Source organism: Clinocottus analis, unplaced genomic scaffold (genome assembly GCF_023055335.1).
Source record: "Clinocottus analis isolate CAN_PGR_092001 unplaced genomic scaffold, fCliAna1.0.p SCAF_23, whole genome shotgun sequence".
Taxonomy (NCBI): domain Eukaryota; kingdom Metazoa; phylum Chordata; class Actinopteri; order Perciformes; family Cottidae; genus Clinocottus; species Clinocottus analis.
In genome coordinates, this window is record NW_027175965.1 from 3932576 (window position 1) to 3953735 (window position 21160).

At 43.0% G+C, this 21160-nt stretch overlaps 4 protein-coding genes across 4 annotated transcripts; all 4 read right to left on the bottom strand.

The window, feature by feature from the left end:
* Positions 1-451: 451 nt before the first annotated feature.
* On the bottom strand, positions 452-5383 carry LOC137793751 (protein wntless homolog). Its single transcript, XM_068590101.1, has 12 exons — positions 5135-5383; positions 4699-4962; positions 4482-4606; positions 4237-4392; positions 3994-4130; positions 2737-2905; positions 2544-2641; positions 2394-2457; positions 2157-2300; positions 1969-2052; positions 1714-1873; positions 452-1000 (listed from the first exon to the last, which is right to left on the bottom strand). Exons 1-12 carry the CDS (start codon positions 5355-5357, stop codon positions 900-902), a joined length of 1725 nt encoding a protein of 574 aa, XP_068446202.1. The 5' UTR covers positions 5358-5383; the 3' UTR covers positions 452-899.
* Positions 5384-5527: 144 nt separating this feature from the next.
* On the bottom strand, positions 5528-8970 carry dr1 (down-regulator of transcription 1). Its single transcript, XM_068590109.1, has 3 exons — positions 8073-8970; positions 7763-7926; positions 5528-6721 (listed from the first exon to the last, which is right to left on the bottom strand). Exons 1-3 carry the CDS (start codon positions 8290-8292, stop codon positions 6575-6577), a joined length of 531 nt encoding a protein of 176 aa, XP_068446210.1. The 5' UTR covers positions 8293-8970; the 3' UTR covers positions 5528-6574.
* A 936-nt stretch (positions 8971-9906) lies between these two features.
* On the bottom strand, positions 9907-13359 carry zgc:109982 (uncharacterized protein LOC553564 homolog). The gene is made up of 6 exons (XM_068590108.1): positions 13137-13359; positions 12226-12387; positions 11556-11735; positions 11375-11468; positions 10242-10425; positions 9907-10143 (listed from the first exon to the last, which is right to left on the bottom strand). The coding sequence occupies exons 1-6, from the start codon at positions 13231-13233 to the stop codon at positions 9907-9909; spliced, it is 954 nt and encodes a 317-aa protein (XP_068446209.1). The 5' UTR covers positions 13234-13359.
* A 158-nt stretch (positions 13360-13517) lies between these two features.
* Positions 13518-19329, bottom strand: scinla (scinderin like a). The gene is made up of 17 exons (XM_068590100.1): positions 19228-19329; positions 18184-18376; positions 17931-18085; positions 17633-17794; positions 17399-17548; positions 17179-17271; positions 16907-17039; positions 16626-16714; positions 16317-16532; positions 16094-16227; positions 15541-15631; positions 15014-15184; positions 14751-14925; positions 14558-14673; positions 14355-14432; positions 14158-14218; positions 13518-14069 (listed from the first exon to the last, which is right to left on the bottom strand). Exons 2-17 carry the CDS (start codon positions 18362-18364, stop codon positions 13900-13902), a joined length of 2175 nt encoding a protein of 724 aa, XP_068446201.1. The 5' UTR covers positions 18365-18376; positions 19228-19329; the 3' UTR covers positions 13518-13899.
* Positions 19330-21160: the final 1831 nt, after the last annotated feature.

Here is a 21160-nt window from a genome sequence, read left to right on the forward strand (position 1 = left end):
AGATAAACATTGAGCCCTGTTGGTGGCAGGAGACGCGGAGTCATCTGCTGCTGACGAGCTGCCGGGCTGGGACTCTCTCGGTCCTCCTGTCCGGAAGAGACAACAGCGCCCTCTTCAGGCCGCTAGCTCTCACTGTACGCCGGCACACCAACATGTCATTTTATTCATTTGACAGAAACGGGAGTATATCTGGATTACACATGATGCTTAAATAACACAAAATATCTTGCTGAAAATGTTTTATTGTACACACATACAGTGCTCACCTCGACACAACTAAAAGGTTTTGTTTAGTTTCAGTTGTTGATTTTCTCAATTCATTGCAGTTGTGGATGAGGCCAGGCCACTTACTTACAGTACAAGTAGCAAAACAATGACATTATTAAGATACAAAGAAAAAAGTCATGCAATCAAATCCTACTGAGGTACAAGTACAGGAGTAGTAGCAGCTTTGTGTAGTTTAAGTAACAGCGGTAACAGTAGTGGTTGTGCAGTACGTCCCATGTGAGTGACATTAGTTGATACTAATGCATCTACGTGATATTTAATGTAGTAACTGCAGTAATATCTCATGCACTTTAGAACATTGATTAGCATTTAGTTGGTGGCCCTATGAACTCTGTAAAAAAACTAGTAATTATTAACACAGTTCATCTGCTTCCTTGTGAATGTTGGGCTTCAACTCATACTGCATCTTGCTATAAGCTTCATTTTCACTTTAAACTATGTTTTAAGATATATATAAATATACACACACACATTTCACTGGTATACTTGAAAGTGAGATTATTGTAGACGGTCTGCGTTTTACGGGCCACAATGTTTATAACGTAGTTATGAATGTTTTCGAAGCTTCAACAGTAGATGGAAATAGCTAAACGAAGGAGGTTTTCTGGACGTCATTCCTCCGCCAGCTTCCCGGTGATCCTGTACGTCTCCGTCGGCCCCTGCTCTCCACACGTCTGCTGGGTCTCCTGGCTCTCTGGCTTCTCCAGCACATCTGTCAATAGTGCATCTGTTCTTAACATGTGAACATCTGGTATGTTTACCAAGTAAATGTCTTGTTTCACCCTTCTTTTTTTGTATTTGAGAACTGGATGCGACTGGAAAAAAAAATGCTAGTAGAAAGAAAAATATGGTGATCCAGTTTTTAAGTCTAGTCTAAATAGTGTTCTTATATGCATTAATTACTTTTCTCTCTCGATATGAGTGCATGGGTGTGTGTGTGTGTGTGTGTGTGTGTGTGTGTGAGAAACAGGTGGGGAAAAGGGTTTTGCCAGGATAACTTTGTGTGTGTTGTTGTAATACTCATATAAACCACATGAGGCTTAAGTTCACAACAATCCAATGTTTTAAAATATTATATATAAAAGCTTTCATGTTTTCTACCAGCTGAGTTTTTAATCTCTCTGCGCACTTTAAACACAATGTTCTTATTATCTCTTGGCAGACTTATTTTGACACTAGTTTGTTGTCAGGGAAATTTTAGTCAAATTTTAGTCCAATTATAACATGGAGTAGTGGTGCACTTCAGTCTCATGTCACCAAAATTTGTATTTAAACTATACACACAACCAGAGAAATTATCCGGTTATGAAGCCATAAACACACAAGAGAAAACTATTTAGATCAAACTTTAAAAAAAACGTTATCCCCAGATTTATTTTCCCCTGCCACACTTTCCTCTCAGTAAGAAGTTAAAATGTTACACACCTGTTTGTTGGCCAGACTTGTTTCTGCCTTGCTTGTGGGAGGGCGCATAGAGGAAGACGATGGTGAAAACATACAGGTTCCACATGCCATAGACCCCTGTGAGGAAAGCACTGTGGACTTGGAAAGTGTAGTCTCCCCAGTGCCAGTGACCCTCGCTGACCTGGTGACACATGCCCAACACGTGGAATGACCGCTCACAGCAGGAAATAACGCAGTTACAGGCCTCCATGTTGATCATTAGAGAGTAACACTAACTTGATTTAATATGAAGAAGACGACAGTCATGGCGGCACACGCTAGAGTTACCAGCATCAAAAACTTGAACCTGAAGATTATACCCTGGCAGAACCGGCAAGAGTGGTAACACATTTAAAGTAAAACTTCCTGAATATTGTTTGGTCTATTGTGATTAGGATATGAAATGTAAAAAACTAAAATCAAACCTTATAACGTAGTCTCCTAGCCTCTGGCATTGCAGGAAGTTGCTGTATTTTCCCACCAATGTTCCTGAACACACAACGCACCATGCCACACAGGGAGAGGAAGTACAGACACACAGAAACCCCCGCCACCACAATGAAGGTCATCTGTGCCAACAGTCAAAGGAAAAAAACCAGGAAGTTTAAAAGCTGGTTGTCTTGAGACAGACTTCTGACGCAGCACTAGTATCTGAAGGATACGGCCAGCTTCATCCCAACTTCTGATGCCCAGACGCTGTAGAAAGGGTTGGTCAAATGAACCCCCCTTTGTGTGAAATAAAAGCACATCGTCTGATTGTTTGAAGAAAGTTACAACACAATAGACTTCACCAAAGGCAGCCGTGTCACTACCTGTTGCTCAGGTCAAACGCGAGCAGAAGGGACGAGCCGAACACCACCAGCCCGACCTGCCACCAGTACGCCGAGAGGCGATTCCTCCGACTTTGGTCCTGGAGGATTTGCCGTAGAAAGAGAAATCTGAAACAACCGGCACAAAAAGTGTGGAGAACCAGTACGGCGGAGGGGGAAAGCAGAAGGCGCTAACCATGAGGTGCTCGCCGCAGAAGATGACCCAGAAACAGAAGAGCGTGGAGTAGAAGACGCCCTGTTGAGCGTCCTCCAACAGCAGCAGCCACGTCCACTCGAAGCCCAAGGAGAGGCCCTCCGCCGGCACGTTCAGGATCGTCGTGGAGATGCCCAGAGCAAAAATCACCCTGCACGAGGAACAAGACAGACGTTCGCTACGATGGCGCGCATTCTGCTGCAGGCCGGGTACTGACCCGGGTTTACCGGGCCCGACGTGCACTTAAGATGGAGCACTTTACATTTACCCTCCCCGAAGCGCTGAAAAACCTCTTGAACATTTTGTTTTAAGTCTGCACTGAGTGACTCAAGGGCACTGAGATGTTTTAACTTAAGAGCTCAAGAGCTGTGGTTATAACATCACGTTACTTTAAAAAAAAATCTGAAGTTGGTACGAAGTCCTAAAGTGTCACATTAAATGATTATTCTTTATGAAATAATTATAAATGTAAAACAAATGAATGGTGGAATCACATTTTATTGGAGTTCAAATTTTTTTAAATAAAAAAAATGTAATCATGTTTCCCAATGCCAGCTAGCAAATAACTACCAAAGTTTGACATAAAATAACAAAATACTTTTTTTTGGTAGCACTTTATAATAACTAAATGCTATTTAGCATTAGTTAAGCATGATTAAACACTTAATTCATCATTTACAAAGCACTGTTCCAACATGAACACTATTAACTGCAGTTATAAATGTTTAATTCTTTATACATGAGCTTGACTAATATGAGTTTTATGATCGGGTTTTCATACTTCATAAATGATGGATTCCCCATTTGTAAATTAAGTATAAATGACTTAGATGATTAATAAGATAATTTAGAAAGTGTTAGTAAATGATACAAATGTATTAAATGTCATTTATACATATTGATTTAGATATGGACAACTGGTTAGGGATTATGTTAACATGTGCTTTATAAACATGTTTTATTACTGCAATTCATGATTCGATTTAGGTTGTTAACACTCATTAGTTAAGTATGTTCTGTGACCTCATGTAAAATGAGGACTTTATTTTATTTTTAAAAGGACATTTGGAGTTTGTTTTTTTTGTCAAATCAAACACAGAACACTTCAGGGCTCCATTTGTTTGTCTTTGTTGTGCTCAAATTGAACACGACTCCTGACGGGGCTAAACGTTACTCGCGTACAAAGCCACAGCAGTTGGTTTGATGAATACAAATCTGTTCCCTCTCATTGGCTCATACTTTTCCAGAAGGACTGGAGGTCTGGCCGTGAAGCGGATCCTGTGCCAGTACCAAACGGTTGCCACAAAGATCCAGGGACTGAACACAGTCTTCATGCTGATCCACACTTTAGTGAAGCCTCCATTCTGGTGGATGCCCTGAGACAAGAAGGGGCATCAAATATCTGGTTGAATGTGCGCTTTTGAGATATGAAAAATTAGTTAAAACTGTTGATGGAGCTTCAACTATAAGAATCAAACTCACCACTACGTGGATGTCTTTGATTTCTCCGATTCCAACGTTCACCGTGTCGTTCACTGGTAGGCGGAGGTTGATCAAAAAATATTTGTGGGCCACACTTCCCAGTTCCATGAACGGTATGGGGTCACAGTGGTAAAAGCGACCTTCGTTTTCATAAGTCTGCAAAAAGCACGGGCTGCTGCAGGTTACCAAGCGGAGACGGTAGAATTCATTTGGGAACGTGTTGGAACGTGGCCACGCAGGTTTACCTTAGGGACCGCAAATTTGCACCTGAGCGGCCTCCGCTCCACCGAGTGAGACTTCGTGGTCCACTCGGACGTCAGATCGTCCCTGTATGCCAAGCCGGCGTCGATCGTGACGAGGACATCGTCGTCTTCTGAAGACAATATTCACTTTCATTAGGTATATCCACAACATGGGCCTGTATCATTTATAAAAAAGGTACAACGGATGCGCTCGTCTTACCAATCTGATTGATCATCTTGAACGCAATGTCAAACTGCAGCACAGCCAGCATGTACTGGAACCAGGGACTCATCTGCGCGTCACGAGGAGGCACGTGCACGGCGAAAACAATGTCGTTTGCGTCCAGCGTTTTTGCCAGAGGCTCGTCAAAACTGTGTATCTGCTGGCACCGGTTTGATCCCCACGGCGCCAGCCAGCCGCGCGCCCGGTGGCGATTAATGCATTTGGTAGCCAAGTAGTGAACAGCACTGGTGGGACTGGGAGCTATGGCAAAGGGGGGATACTCTGTCAGAGACATGTGGTTTGAGTTATGTCTCATTGAGTACAGACAGAATAAAGATGAGTCTTATTCGTTCAGCAAATTTGGAAGAAGACAGTTCAAACAAAAACACATGAAGATTACTTTCCAGTAACATAAACAAATTTCACTACTTACCGATTAGTGCTCCAACCATGATGGAAAGAACTTGCAAAACCATAATAAAAAACCCCACAAAAAACAATTTCTTAGTGCTCATGTTCTCTATGATTGCGCCTGACATTTCCGAGAGGATTTGGAAAAGTGACGTGCCGAGCCGTGTTCCCAAGAGGCTAAGTGCTCCACTGCTGCTCGTCTGCCTGCTCACACACATCTGCCTCTCCCAGGAGACACAAATCATCTTTGAGCGAGTGCAGACGGGGGAGGGAAGGGGACACGGGCGGTAGTTTGTTTCGTCTAGATACAGGACAATAAAAGTCTAATTTGGTTTTCTAAAAAGACATAACAAAAAGATGTAACAGTTGTCTATAAAATATGATTCCTTTATTGCTGAAAGAATACAACTTCGTAGCATAGGCGAGTGAATGTGTATCACAACTAGGTTACTTGTCTTTACGCTGAGGATTGACCACAGTCACAATGCAAATGTTTGATACTGCACCCAAAGAGAGGGGGAATAACAAATTCAGCCTGGATATCAAAGCGTCTTACAAAATTGAAGGTCAATAATCCTTAACATGGTTGAGACTGACCCCGAGTCAGCAGCAAGAATCACCTCAGCACCTACACCTTTAAAAAAAGAAAGAAAAAAAAAACACACACCACCTCTGGGCTGTTACTCTCTCCCCTATCTTTGGTTCTATGAGACAAAAATATAGAGTTTCTTAAACGTGTAGCTAATTAGCAATACTGCAGGTGGTTCAAGGCAGAAAGGAAAATGCAACAAAAAGCATCCGAATGAGCTAAAATTAACCAAAATGACCATTTATTTCTCTACTTAACAAAAAGAAAAAATCATCCTATATCCACAACTCCTCTGATGAACCAATCTATAAAGAGGGGGATAGAGAAAACCCTTTCTGTTAAAGTGACCATCAAACCACAAGAAAGGAGAAATTGACTGCTCTGAAATTATTCTAAAGCAGCTCTCCTAAACCACCAAAGTCATCTAGTACAACGGATAACATGATGAAGCTATCTGGTGCAGTACCCGCGGGTCCGAACACTTGTTGCATTATCACCAAAATTCACTGACATATCCCAGGCAGTGTCCACAACACATCCAGAAATCTACAAATCACTCACAACATAATATCAAGACATAATTAAACAGAAGCATCTGGGGGAGGAAAAAAAAAGCGGGGAGATGAGGCTGATCAAAATCTCTGCAGCCTCTCAATCCAAATCATTTTCAGGTTCCGGTGTCTGAACGTGAGGCTGTCTTGAAATCCGCAGTCATCTTTTTCTTCAGTGTCCATTCCGATGTGCATTATCCATGTTACACTGATGTATGACGGCGGTCAAACCCGCTTCATGTCTCTGTCGATGACAGCACCGAGGGAGTTGTGTGCCAGCGCCGTCCCAGGAGGGGATCCGGAAGAAGTGGAGTCCTGGAAATCACATGTCTTCCTCCTCGTCTTCGTCCTGAGAGGAACTGGCTTGTTGGGCGGCGCTGGCAGATGCCGCTGCCATCTGTGCCTGTTGGGCGGCCTGCTGCATCTGTAGCCACTCTTGCTGGGCGAGCTCCGCCTGCTGCTGCCGCGCCTGCAGGAAAACGGGCAAAACCAAAACAGAGACTTGAGGGAAGGCAAAATAGAACTATTAGGACATTAGAAGAATGGATGCCAGTAAGTTTTTTTTAATCCATTACTGGAGGCTGAAAGAAAAAAACGGCATTAGATGTCTTAGATTAGAGCATTGGTTCTCAAACGTTTTTTGTCGCGCCTCGCTTGGAAGAAAAATGTTCATGCCCCACCACCACAAACAATCTGCCTATTGTGGCTGCAATTAACGTGTTTTTTTTGTTTTTAAAGATGCAACAAAACAAGTGCAGATATATGTGAGCAATTACGTTGCATCAGTATTAGTGGCTGCAATGAGCTGCTTTCCTTTTGGCAAAATGTGAAGAATCGGTGAGTCGCACAGGGGCGTAACGACACTTTATGTCTGTGTACTTTGTACTATGTTAAGTTCTCATGTAGCTCATGGGATGCACATTTCGTTAGTTGCAGTGAAATAGAAGGAACTACTCTAGAGGGTATACACTAAGAAGAAGAAGAAGAAGAAGAAGAAGAAGAGTCAGCTTAATAACTTTAGAAGTTTTTATGCTGCTCCATGAATGAATGTAACATTTCTCTTGCACAGTGTTGATTGTTGTTGTTAGTCTAATGTATGCACCACCTGCCAAGACAAATTCTTCGTATGTGCAACATACGTAGCAAATAAATAGTTCTGATTCTGATGAATCACATAAATATGAATGCGATAGAATGTCTCATGTCAGAAAACTTCTTACAAATCATGTATACATTCTACACTCCAGTTAAAATACTGATACTTGTTTTAAATACACACCTCTTTTTCTTACATGTTGGCTTTTGTGCACAATACTGTAACGTGTAACCCAATATATTAATAACTTTTTCCAAATCGTGAATCTGGGGCTGACCATGGAAAATAAGTGTTTTAAAAACACACATAGAAAAGGATTGCAACAAGACAATATACCACACCTGTATTGCAATCCCAATGTTATTGTAGATTACGTAGAGAATTGCAGATTTGTGAGTATTTTCCAGATCATACCTTGGCAAATAATTCCTGTTGCTGCCTGAGAAGCTCTTCCTCTGGGATGCCCAGGTTCTCCAGTCGAGAGCTGGCCTTCCTCCTCTTCAGAGCTACAGTTTTACACTCCTGGAGGACGTCTTTTACCTCCGTGATGTAGGAGGCGAAACCCAGGCTCTCGAGAGCTGCGGTGTGAAAACAAGAGACAAAAGCGAAATAATGACTCTCTAGGGTTTCACATTCTTGGCCTGGGAGAGGGTGCACACACACACACCCTCCTGTGGTCCTCCACACATTAGGACGGAGGGAGCCCCCTTGGGCCCGGACTCACCGTTGATGACATGCTCAGGAGAGATGGTCTTCTTGTCGGACTTGTTGCATATTTCATTGGCTTCAGAGGAGATGAGGTGTATGAACTCCGTGCAGCAGTTAACCACGAGCTCCCTGGCGTCATTGGCCACTCGCACGTTGGGGAGAGTTTCTTTAATCATCTTGTTGATGGCTGCTCTGGGGATGGTGAGGTCGTCGTCGTTTCCAGAGGAAGAAGCCATCGTGGCAGGCAAACAAACAAAACAAAAGATGAAAGCTCCGGCTCCTGGTCGGGTGAGGAAACGTTAGCGATGACAGCGCGTTGTCTGTTAATGGAGTCTATTGACTGGATCAAAGCAATGGCATCAATAAGAAGAAAAAAAGACGTTTCCTCAAAATAAGCCGGTTGGCTAGCTTGCTAAGTAAGCTAATGGCGTATTTTACGTGTTAAAACCGAACGGGGTGCGGTTTCTCTGTAGACAGCCGCTGTGGCGCGGACTGCGACAGACAATAAAAAGGTCCAAGAAACGACCAAATAAGACCACAGAATCAATAATACTTGGGGGGGAACGAAACGTATGCGTAGCTAGCTAGCTACCAAGCTAGCTAGTAGCTGTGGTCCCTGTCGCAAGCAAACCAGCAACCCAGAAGACAAGTGAGAGCGGAGTCTGAGCGCATGGCTACAACGGAACAATGAGCGGCACCAGGCATGTGTGAGCGGACAGGTGTCCTGGTAGCGCCGACACGCGCAGTGAAGCCGCCACAACACTGCGAGCTACTCGTCCTCGCATCGGCTAAGTGAGCCAAACATGTCGAACGACCTCAAAGCTATCAACGGTTAATTTACTATTTTGTATCCTGGCTAGCATTAGCTTAAATTTATCCGGAAATGACGTCCAACAAAGAGCCGGAAACGGGCTTCTTCTTCTACTATGAGGTTTTACGGTGGTTGGCATCCATAACTTCCACCCTCGGGTTTTATGCTCCCTCAGTGTCCATTTTTAAAGCCGTTTTTAAAGTCCAGTCGTGCTATGAAAATACAAATAAATTCCTCCCGTGAGCACTGTCTCCACACTCTTAAATATGTTTTAACGTTGTCCTCTTCCAGCCCTATTTTCCGTAGTTGTGTCATCATGTTTGTGTGTAAATTTAGTCAGATATCATCTTACTAGTCTTTAGACTAACGTTAGATCTAAACACTCTTAACTGTCTTTATACTCACGTTCCCTATAACTATAGCATTCACTCTGCAACGGTGTAATTAAAAGGTGTTGGAAGTCGCCCAGCAAGTGTTTAGCGCCATCTTTTGTTCTTGTGGAGAATTAACGCGACACGTTTTGTTTTCACTGATGAATCCCAGATTAGGTCACACGTAAACACTTTTTTTTTTCACAATATGCCACGAAGACAATTGATTCACAAAGTGATGCATGTCTTTGAAAGATGTACTCTGGATGTTTAGAACATCTCAAAATGAAAATAGCGGCTCTCGGGCAGTATAACCATCTACGCTTTATCTGAGGCACTGACTTTATCGCTGCCCTGCAAAGTTTTGCTTACTACTTACATGTTGTGTAATAAAGGGCTTGGAGGCTTAACAAGTTGAGATATGCTCGTTGGTTAAATGTGCCAGGGTGTGGTTTAAAACCTGCAACAGGAGCTCACAGGAATGTGTAATAAAAAAAGAAAAATGCATTGTCACAATTCTTTTTAGCTTTCAAATTTGTATTTGTTTACATCAATTGCTGATTCAGCATTTCAGATAGCTAACACTAAGAATTCTAATGAAATAAAGGGAAAGTAAACAATAAACTAACATTTGGGTGAATATATCTTGCTTAAGACAACATGACACTCTAGTTGCTCTTGTCCTTTTCCAAAGTGAAGCTCTTTCGGCTTTTCCAGCGCAGAAGTTTGATGAAGTTCAGACTGGCGTTGAAGACCTTGTCGTGTTCGAACACCATTTTGTAAAACGTGTCAATTGGGAGGTCGCCGTTGGGGTCAGCATATTTAAGGGTGGTCATAGGGGTGTAAAGAGTGTTTGTCTGATGACGGAAAGGAGGGTCATCCATGGTAATAATCTTGAAAGTATGCTATAGGGAGGAAAAAACACAGAGTAGACATAAACCATTGTAAAGGTTGCGTTAAAAACGTTGAGGTAAAGAATGTGTGAGGACAAAAGATGCTATACCTCTGCTACATCTTCAGCAGTCTGCCCGAAGGTTTCAAAGATCTGATTGTAGTTCTTCAAGTAGATGTTGATGAACATGTCGGCAGTCACCTTGTCAGCTTTGCTGAGATCAGTCTTCATGCCCTCATCAAAGACTTTACGCTCAAACTCTGTTAGCACCGGACCTGGCTCTATCAGGCTGATGCTAAGGATAGAATAGATAATACAAACATCATCACATCTCACACCATGAAAGGCTGAAGAGCAGCATGCTAAGTTAAAAAGTAACTAAAAGCTGCAGAGATACTGCAGAGATACTTTTAATATACGTATGCACGGGAAACCACCCTGCAGCGCTATTTCCTTTGATCTTGCAAGGCCAAGCTCCTCCTTGTGGCACTCAGTGTGGCAAGCGTGCGACAGGAACAATTGTTCCACCAGGGAAACCTGAAAATGCACACCTCTGTCGAGTGTGGCAGCTATTATAACTGCATAACCATATAGATTATAATTAACTGGGGGTTCACATTTTTATACACGTAGATCTTGAACCCTTGAATATAAACAGAAGACTAGCCACCCTACAGAGGAAACTAATTTAGGTAATTTGTTAAATCTCCACTTGTCCTCTCCTTAGGTGTTACGAACTGCCAGTGCAAGTAGCTGTCAGAGAAGTGCCTCGACTCGTCAGATAATTGCCACAAGTAGTCAGACATTGGCCACCATTAGGGAGCCAGTAGTCAGGGAGGTGCCGCAACTAGGGAGCCAGTAGTCAGGGAGGTGCCAACGCTCTCCTGACACCTGGCTGACGCCTGCCACACGCTTGCCATGGACTCACCGCTGCCAGTAATCACGCTGGCTGTCTCTCCTTTGGCATGCAGTTCCTGAATGATGCTGTGTTAGCACTTGCCCCAGACTAGGGTGTCTTTCTATGTGATTTTTATTTTGCCATGACATACTTTGCCTGCCACATGTTCCTTTTAAAGGTGGTCCCAGTTGTGCAATATGTGTGCAGATGTTTCAACACAGACGTGTCGGTTCACCGGCATTTACAGGAATGACTTTTTCCTCACACCGTGAACACAATTTGAAACTCACTGAGAAAGCAGCACGGGATAAAAAGAGTAAATCATGCCTCGCAAGAATGATCTTACCTGAGATTAAATCTCAGGGCTTGCACGGCTAAGCTTTCGCAAAAGCCCTCCACTGCAAACTTGGATGCTGCGTAGACGTCGTTGAATAAAATCCCTTGAGAACAGAATCAGATACTGTTAGAACGGTGATTTGTCACCCCCCCCCCCCCAAACCACCTCAGGTTGAGCCGAGGTGACCCACCCTGGATGCCCATGACGCTGCTCATGACTACGATGTGGCCTTTTTGCCTCCTCTTCATGTCAGGGAGGATTTCCTTCAGCAGGCGCACAAGCCCAAAGAAGTTGGTGTCCATGACGGTCTTCATCTCGTCGATGGACTGACACTCGATGGGCCCAATCAGGCCCATCCCAGCATTGCTTACTGTGGGATGAAATCAGCTTAGGGAAGAAATGTTTTCAAAGCATGTGCGTGTACAATGTACTTATTGGAAAATATAATAATAATAATATTTGTATTTATAGAGTACATTTCACAGACAATGAGGTCACAAAGTGCTGTACAGATTAAAAAACAGTAAAAAAAACACATTAAAAACTGGAGCAGCAAAAAACATTAAAACGGATAAAAGCAGATAAAAGCAGGTCGTATGTATTTAAACAAACGCCAGCATGAACAGTTAAGTCTTGAGTTGTTTTTTAAAAGACATCACCGAATCAGCAAACCGAATTGGTACAGATAAAGTGTTCAAAAGCTTAGGAGCTACTGCCTTAAAAGCTCAGTCACCACGGGTCTTAAAGCGAGTGTGTGGGACGGACAGAAGATTTAAAAAACTAGTGGCAGAACCCGAACTCGCGAGAAGTGGTAGCTCTAGTTTCTGTTAACTAAATTGAGCCAAATGGTGTGAGCTTACTTAGGATGTCCACTCTGCGCTCTGGCAGGCTGTCCACACAGGCTTTGATGGAGTCCTCGTCACATACGTCCAACTGTCTGATGTCCAGAGTCCTGCCCAGGGTCCGACCGGCCGCCTCGACCAGAGCCTCGCCCTTATTCAAGTTCCTCATGGTAGCATAGACTGGGACAAGCAAAATTAGTTTACACTTTGATGCAGAATTATTTTCCCTTTAAGTGGCATAACACATCATTTAAATGAGTATTTTCTTGTTTTTTTGTCTTTGATGGTCTGCTGAGAAACCATTACTAAGGAGATTCTTCATGATGTTGAACGCATTCGACAATGTGGCAGTTGATATACTCAACTGAGATGTCTTTTCCATAAAAAATGTTCCAGTAGTTTTGGATTATCTGCAGACGTCGGGACCAATTCTTTCATAGAAAGTAATCTTTTAAAGGATAATGGTCTCTTCTTTTAAAGTGCTTCTTCAATTGCGTCAACGTGATCCATTAACCAGCATATCTTAGATATTTACCATTTTTACGCATCTAACTCTTTTAATAAGGGATTGCAGAAAGATTTGATCCTCCCTTTGTCGAAAACAATACTCCTATATTTTAAAATAATATAACATGGTTCAGCAGGGGCAGTTAAACCATATTGGGCATATGAATAATTTACATTGGAGAACTGTTTACCACTTCATTTCCATTCCGTGCCTTTGCTGTTAGACTATAATCCTAAATGTTCTTCAGCCGTTAAAACCTGACGCATGTGCAGTACAGACGTCTTAAAAAAAAAAAATCAACTTTTTCTTTTGATTCTTTTATTTCTCAACATATTTAAAGACTAGTGACAGTTTTAAAAAATAAAGTTGTCAGTTATGGCAAGATTAGGCATTTTTCTTTTTTAAAATTTGGCAATTTTACCCATAAACCTTTTCTTCTCGTCCTTCGCGATGCGGGCAGCCAAGGAGAGGCCGATCCCAGAGGAGCAGCCTGTGATGAGCACCACCTTCTGGGTCATTTTTGTCCTGGTCCAGCAGCAAAGAATGAACGAGAACAAAAGAGAAGTGATGGCCGACGAGGGGGCACTTTTAAAACGCAAGCCTTAATCCACAGGTCTGCAATTCAGCAGAAGACTTGTACACTGAGGTTGAGGATTACCGCCAAGCCCAGCCTACGCATAGTGCTGGTGCACGGTGAGGATTTAGGCTCAAGATAATAAGTTTATTGCTGCGGGTTAGTGGACTCAAGAGTTGACAGTTTGAATAAAGATACCAAATCAGAAACAGACAACCTTCAACAACAAAAAAGTCAGTTTTTTTATTCAAATTCATCAATCGACATTGGTCTTTGCAAGCTCGGCTGTGAAAAAGAGACATGTTTTGTAAAAATATACATTTAACAATCTGCTGAACTTGGGGAAAACTAGTGCATCGTGTTCCACTGGATATTTTTTTCATTTTAATGCACAAGACAAAAACAAAGCTGCAAAGAAATTCCAGACCCACTCACTGATAATTTATTGGAGATGGTGTGTAAGTGTGATTATAAGATTATCTGATGAATACGTCAGAGTAAGAAAAATGTAAAGTGAACATGCCACCAAAGTGTTGATTATTGTTTGAAGTCTAACATGCGATAAGCAATGAACCTTGGCAGGTTTTTCTTGCAGCATTGTGGTTCTCCACTAATGCTTTGCAATACGTTGTTGCATGTACTGCATAAGATCTTGGTCCCACATCTTGGGGTCCCAGGCATGGAACCAGCCGGTGAAGGAGGATGGCTCGTTTCCCTGTTTAATGGTGCTGATAGGGACTCCTTTACGCCCAGAAGGGTCAGATTCCACATATTGTTCGGCTAAAAAGGGAAAAAAAAAAAAAAAGGATAAAGTCATTCAACAAATTCCTCTTATGTCACTGCTTACCTTTATTAACTCTTGTCTTACCAATCGCGGTCGAACCATTTTTCTCCGTCTCATTTGCATCGTTTCCAACCCAAACGAAGATCTGGCCGGAAAAATAACCAAAGACATTTATGTTTAAGGCTGTAATGAATAAAAAAAAATTTAAAAAAAATGTAAAATCTGCGGGAGCTGCCACTGATTTAAAACAAATGAAACGTTCAAAGAGAAAGGCAGTGTACCTGATTCCAGGTGTCCAAAATCATGACGTCATCGGATGCCAGATCCAGCTGTGTGAAGTCGCCGGGCACTTCCTCTGCCTAATGTGGAGAAGTGTGAGCTTATGAAATGTCCGTATGAAAAACTGAGATAAATGGGTGTAAGAAAAATGTAAATAACCAATTCCCCTCGACTAAATTTAAATAGACAAAAACTTGAGACTCACAATCAGCCTGCCGGTCTTGTTTGAACAGCCAAACAGCCTTGGAGGCTTGACTGTCTTCTGCAGGGCCAAAGAGGTCTGGTAGTCCTTCTTCCCGCCGAGCGCTTTCCAGAAATCAGCTGACAAGAAAAACAGGAAATATTTTACACTGCAATGTTTAAAGCCCAACCCCTTTTTGTTCCTTGCACTCGCTCACCTGGCTCACTGGTCTCCTCCACCTGGGTGGCATTTCCTCCAAGCACGCCGGCCACATACTTAGCTGCAGCCTCCTCCTCCACCGTCGCTCCCTTTCCCTTCCACACATACAGGGAACTGGGAGACTTCAGCACAAACACATCGTTGGTGTTGAGAGAGGGGGCAGCGGGCTCCACCTGCGTAATGCGAGAAAGAAAGAACAGTGTGAGTCGGTCCTTGAGAAGCATCAGCTGAGGCACATGCAATGTGATAAACAAAGCTGACCTCAACAGCCCGCGAGGCTTTGGTGGAGCTCCGGCGGATGTGGAAGAGACGCGTGCTGCCGGGCTTGCTCTCGCCAGATGTGCGGGATGTTCCACCCAGGTGGACCAGCAGAGGGTTGGCTTTAAACACGCTCACAAGATGAGGGGGTTCTTGACCCTGAGTGACACGAATCTGCCGAGACACAGTAGTCGCTTAGCCAAACAAGTACGATGAGGGCCTGTAGAAGTCAGTCACCCCATCTGCTTGACTAGGTCATTAAAAAAATGAATTGTTTGCCTTTTTGCTGTATAGCTGAGAAGATAGATACCACTCTTATGCCCATCGAATATGAAGGTACAGTTGATTAGCTTAGCATAAGGCTGGAGGAACCAGCACTTGTAAAGCTCACTTATCAGGCTCGCTGTCTCCCATTATGCTAAGCTAACCGTCTGCCAGCTCGTACTTCAGATTCAAAACCCATTTATGTGAGTGGTATTGAGCTTCTCATCAACTCTCGTTAGCACATTTCACCAAGAACTATTCCTCACCTGGGTCGCTATTCCACCCATGGAGTCGTCCAATTGTACAGTGAGGAAGGCTGAAGCAGCCAGTTCATCCTTAGTGCACTTATTTCCTTGCCTAAAAAGAGCAAAGACATCGTGAATTCATAACTAAGTCCACCTGAAATTAACACGCACACAATTCACGTCTAAGGCTAAAAGCAAGACAGTCAGCCCCAGCAAATCAATTTAGTTAAAGCCTTTATTAATGTTTTATAAAAGACAGACTGTTTATGCAGTATTCATCAATAAATGTGAAGTTTTTATGATTTAATATCTGGCAAGGCGGCAGAGGTTCGAACCATTTGTCGGATTTGCATTTTTCTTCTCTTTCAAATATTTTCCAAATTGTATGCACAAATGCTTCTGTGGTTCAGTGTAAAATTAAAAAAAAAAAAAAGGAAGGAATTTGCGATTCATAATATCTACTTAAACTGTTAATATTGTGCTCACATGAGGCATAATAAATAAAGGGGGGCCAGGTGAGGCCCCAGGCTCCTCCAACAGGTAGATCTGGCGATGCTGAAACATTTGCACTCACCAGGTGTAGATGATGTGCTTCTCTCTGCCTCCCGTGTTGTAGGAGTACAGCACCAGGTAACAGTCGCCTCCGTAGAACTGTCCATATGTGGAAGGGTCCACAGGTACTTTATCCCCGTCTTCAACACGCCAGATCTACAAACAGCGACCATCGTCACATCCACCACGTTAATCTCTAAAGCAATGAATATTGAGCACCAGCATAGTCAGGCGAGTTACCGCACCTTGACTTTCCCGGCGCCGTCATCCACCATGCCGTGCTGGGCCGCCATGCTGTTGTCGCTGTGGAGTTTGGAGGCGTCGAAGGGAATCTGCGCCACGTTGGCGATCTGACCGATGACGTAGGCCTTGCTCGGGCCGGTGGTCTCATCCTTGTCCAGCCAGTTGAAGAAGAACTGCTTGAAAAGGGTGGTCTCCCCCCCCGCTGGCAGTATCTGGATCTGTTGTGTCAGAAGCAGACAGAGGAGGAATATTCATGAACAGGAAGACCAGTAGGGATGACTGGTAACAGTTTTAGTTTGTTGCCACATTACCTGGGTTTTCGCGGAGTAATTATTGTCCTTGATGAACTTGTTTGCGACAGTCAGTGCTGCACTGCGCTCATCTTTATTTGCCTCGCTGCCTACAGTTTGGAGTGTGGTACAGTGGTTAGAGACATCAAACTCTTGTCAAAAATATGGGTGAGTCATATTTTTCCTAGTGGGCGAATGCTAATTTATAACTTGTTGCTATGAGCAAATTAAGCACTGATAAATACACAAAGAGAAGGATGCAAACAAGAGGTTGCAGAAATGGACATATCATGGCATTATACCTTTCCAGACAAATATCTTGTTGTTTCCTCCATTGTCCAAGATGTAGCATTCACTGTCGGAGAGCATGTCTTGCTTGAATGGGTTTTTTTCCGCCACCTTAGTGGCCGTCATGGAGCCGGTAGCATCGGAAATCTAGAAAGTAGAGAGATGATCGAAACTACATTCATCATCTGAATATTAAATATACTGCAACATCTCTCTACACTGATCAGTTTAATAAAAAAAAATAAAAAAAAAAAAAAAAAAAAGTGTAACATTTTCACATATTTACCAGATAGAGAGATGCCACGGTAGTGTTCCGCTTATCGGTGTGTTGATCAGTGTCAGAGCCTCCTGCAGGGAGGTCGGGTTTGGGTCCAAGCAGCTATAAATAAAAAACACACGCACAAAGATTGCAACAAGGCACTCAAATCCTCACTTGCTGCCAGAGAAAAAAAATTACAGAATTAAGCTGTTCAAATTTAAGAAAAAAATAAAGAAAAAGAGCTTACATCAATGACTTCCTCCGGCTCGGAACCTTCGTCTATCATTTCTAAGTTACTACGAGATTTTCGCTCATTGTCGCGGATCGCAATGGCCAGCTCAGTGGCCTTCAGGCGCTCATACCTATTGCACTCACTGCCAGACCAGTGGTAGATCGTCTGAGAAGAGAAGAAAGTCACCACCTGATGCCTGCACTATTGCCGTCGAACTCATTTGGCCATTTAGACCGTTTTCTAGCTCACCTTTCCCAGGTCGATGATGAAGCAGTCTCCTTTGTTGAAGCTGTCCCAGCATATTTTCACCTCCAGAGCTCGGATTGTACGACGGCCTTTAACATGCAGCAGTCGCTTGGTATGGTCTTCGTTGGGCCGCACGTGCTTGAACCCTGAGGCTACACCACCCATCTATAACAGAAGCAAAGTCAGAAAGAATAAAGAGAGTCAGTAACCTAATCAAAGATCTGAGGAGGTCTTGCCATTGGTTTCATTAGTTTTATGATTGACCATGAAAACAACAGAAGTGTGCATGTCTTGTATACACCTTGTATCTGATGCCAGTCTTGAAGTAGCCAATAAAAGTGCTGGACTCTTCGTTTTGAAACTCAGTGAACTGTATTGGGGCTCCTTTTAAGAAAGTGTCCATTTGGGTCATAAGGATGGCAGCACTCCCTTTCTCAATCACGGAAGCATCGTCACCTGTGGTTTAACAGATAGAAAAAAATATCTCTGGCTTAAATTTTTAATTTAAGCCAGAGATTGTTTTGAGGTGTCGGCAGACAATCGAAGTTCAATACCAATCCAGCAGTGTATGTTGTAAGACGGAGCACGGGTGGTGTTGAGCACTATGTAGGCGTCTCCAGTGTAGAATTCTCCATAGAGTTCAGGAGGGACTGGTGCCAAGTCCGATTTCTCAATCCGCCACACCTGCAGGCCGGGCTGCTTCCCTGCTTTCTCGAACTCCTTGTGGGACGCCATAGTGAGCTGGGTCTGCGATAAGACACATCTTTATTAACCAATAACCCATTAGGCCACAGCGGGGACAGTGACTAACCTAACCTTAAACAAAAAGCTAGTTTCACACAGACTCTTCGCACAGAAAGGAAGCCGGTCTCCTCAGATTAATAAAAAAAAATAAAAATAAAAACCAACACAAAAAAGAATGAACTCTTCAAAAAAAAAAAAATCATGCAAGCATTCCTACTTTTTAAATGTAATTGAATTCTTTCATCAGTACCTAGCAGTCTTGTTTTTGCCCCCTGACCCTCACCACCAGGGAAATCAATTGTGCACATTACAAAGCATTCAATCGTCTTCCATCTCTGAACAAAAGGTCCATCCTGTATTTACTGTGCATCCTTTGCTGCTCCTAAACCTGTAATACAGGTGTGGCGCAATTAATTGTGAGTTGGTCTAAAGTGGCGAAAAGTCACCTGATGCACCAGGAAGGGCGTGTGCCCTGCACCGACTGTTAAACTGCAACAGCAGTGTTAGTGTTTCTTTGAGGCTGGAAAAAGCCACTCCCCACAGCCAGAGACAAAAAGACGTCCACCGTGTACGTAATTGTTGGGTGGAACATTAGGAGAAAATTGATAAACGCAAATTATATGAATCATGCACCAGAGGAAATATGACATTCCACATTTAAAATATTTGTGTACCCTTAAAACCTGTTTTGCTTCCTTTGATGCAGAAAGAGTTCGTGTGTAACATTTGTGGAGTCGAATTTCTCAAAAAGTAAAACAAGCAACCTGTCTATTACTTCAATCAGAATATTTTTTTATTCAGCCTTCTAAAGCATTTTTGCAAAAACTTGCGGATAATTAACAAGTTGACGTTACCTGGTGAGGGCAGAAAAGGCAGCTGCTGGGTGAAAACAAGGAGACACTGCTGCACGTCCAGGTATCCACCCAGAACCTCTCCTGCAGGTCTCTTAAATAGTCCGGGACACATCCGCGTTGAGACGGAGAGGCGTGTCCAGGCGTATCCCGACCCAGCCCAGAGCTGCAAAAACACACACACACACACACACACACACACACACACACACACACACACACACACACACACACACACACACACACATACACACACACACACACACACACACACACACACACACACACACACACACACACACACACACATTATGTAACTTCATTTTACATTACTTTGCATCCCCAACCCTTTTCATTGTGCATACAACTTGTGGTGCTGTGGGGGAAAAGACAAATCACCATTTTGGGGGAAAATAGAGTTACTTTTACAGGGGATATGAACTTAAATACGAAGGTAACTTGATCTGATTTGTCCTCAAGCGCGTTACAGTCATGTTTCAGCCTGGTGCAGGAACTTTCTTTGATAGCAGATATCTGAGAAGCTCACTATGCTTTACATGGAGAATATATGGCTGCAGCCAGATAGCTTAATGATGGTGACAAGAAGCAACACTAAACCCGCCTCTGCTTAAAGATAACATAAACTAATTGCAGGCACAGCCGGAACCAGATCTGCAGAATTATCTAGGCCCAGCAGTGTGCGTACTGTGATCCACACTCTTCTTGGCTGGTGGCATAGTTAATCTGGCATTGAAGTGCTGCAGTAAATACCCCCACACCTGATAAGATTCGCAAAAGCGTCTTCAGGTGTGTCGCACAAAAAATCATAAACGTTTGTGTCCCCAAAAACTAAATCCAAATAAAAAACACTAATGTATTTTTGGGTTGAGGGAACCAGTGCGATGCTAACTTCAGAGTTGGCCGACTAAAAGGCATTCTCCCTGGACTGCTCGATCACATTGCTGCTGTTTCAAGAAGTGTGATTGGCTGGTGCTTTACTGGAGTTTGTGACAGCTTGACAGAGAGTTTTGGCACAAATCTCTCCTCTGAGCCCTGCTAGTCGCCTCAGGTTAGGGCTGGGTCCATCACTCCTACTGGCAGAGCTGTATCAGCACATTCTGCTTCGTTGCGTGGGTACACACAGCTACACAGTCCCTGTCTGGCACATACCAATGTGCCTCCACAAGACCAAACACATACACAAGTGCTTCCAGATAATTCTAACTGCAACCAAACCAAGACAGAGGCTGCCAACTACGAGCTACTTGTTCAAACTTGAGTGGGACTAAAATGCACGTTATAGGCAGAGGTTGTTGGCTGCTATCATAACCAGCATCGGCTGCAAAAATCATGAAGACGTTTGGCCTTCAGCAGTATTTTCCTACTAATAAAAGTGCTTCTTCCTCACTGAGCCAGATGCATTTCGATATGTAAATTGCAGAGTCAAAACTACCTGAAGATGCATATCATGAGTTTTAATTTCCTGCAGCTGCAATTGTTCAAAAGCTCACAAAAGATACGTTTTAAAGCCTTCAGAGGTCTGTTTAATTTAGACTTTGAAAGGCTTGGATCTTCCACATATGGGCACTGGTAAGACATTTTGTAAAATATATGATAATTTGGCTACTCGTGAAAAGTTAAATTGATACCACTATCACACATCATTTAGTAAATTATAGTCCATTTCGAGTCAGATAAACCTCAAAGCAGAGTATGCTTTGGGGCGTGGCTACCTTGTGATTGACAGGTTGCTACCACAGCACATCTGGTTTGGCGGTTGTCTGTGTTTTAGTTGCACAACTTTAACCCCTAACACAGTGTGTTTTCATTTCTTTAAAGTTAATAGTAACATTTTTTTTGCCTAAAAATGTATTATTGAGAGTTAGGTTATATTTAGCTCCTTTCTTTCCTTTCACTTCTGGTTGCCTAAAAATAA

What these genes read in the sequence shown, in the direction of transcription:
- zgc:109982 (XM_068590108.1), bottom strand. Translation starts at nt 13,233, where the DNA reads ATGACCCAGAAGGTGGTGCTCATCACAGGCTGCTCCTCTGGGATCGGC. An exon ending in GCCCTGAGATTTAATCTCAG is followed by an intron (nt 10,426 to 11,374) that starts GTAAGATCATTC and finishes TTCTATCCTTAG; the next exon opens with CATCAGCCTGATAGAGCCAG. An exon ending in CTGCTGAAGATGTAGCAGAG is followed by an intron (nt 10,144 to 10,241) that starts GTATAGCATCTT and finishes TCCTCCCTATAG; the next exon opens with CATACTTTCAAGATTATTAC.
- scinla (XM_068590100.1), bottom strand. Translation starts at nt 18,364, where the DNA reads ATGGCGTCCCACAAGGAGTTCGAGAAAGCAGGGAAGCAGCCCGGCCTG. An exon ending in GGAGGAGACCAGTGAGCCAG is followed by an intron (nt 14,674 to 14,750) that starts GTGAGCGAGTGC and finishes TTTTCTTGTCAG; the next exon opens with CTGATTTCTGGAAAGCGCTC. An exon ending in ACAAGACCGGCAGGCTGATT is followed by an intron (nt 14,433 to 14,557) that starts GTGAGTCTCAAG and finishes TCTCCACATTAG; the next exon opens with GCAGAGGAAGTGCCCGGCGA.
- LOC137793751 (XM_068590101.1), bottom strand. Translation starts at nt 5,357, where the DNA reads ATGATTTGTGTCTCCTGGGAGAGGCAGATGTGTGTGAGCAGGCAGACG. An exon ending in CAAGATGATCAATCAGATTG is followed by an intron (nt 4,607 to 4,698) that starts GTAAGACGAGCG and finishes TGTCTTCAGAAG; the next exon opens with ACGACGATGTCCTCGTCACG. An exon ending in CCTCCAGTCCTTCTGGAAAA is followed by an intron (nt 2,906 to 3,993) that starts GTATGAGCCAAT and finishes TTCCTCGTGCAG; the next exon opens with GGTGATTTTTGCTCTGGGCA.
- dr1 (XM_068590109.1), bottom strand. Translation starts at nt 8,292, where the DNA reads ATGGCTTCTTCCTCTGGAAACGACGACGACCTCACCATCCCCAGAGCA. An exon ending in TCCTGAGCATGTCATCAACG is followed by an intron (nt 7,927 to 8,072) that starts GTGAGTCCGGGC and finishes TTCACACCGCAG; the next exon opens with CTCTCGAGAGCCTGGGTTTC. An exon ending in AACAGGAATTATTTGCCAAG is followed by an intron (nt 6,722 to 7,762) that starts GTATGATCTGGA and finishes GTTTTCCTGCAG; the next exon opens with GCGCGGCAGCAGCAGGCGGA.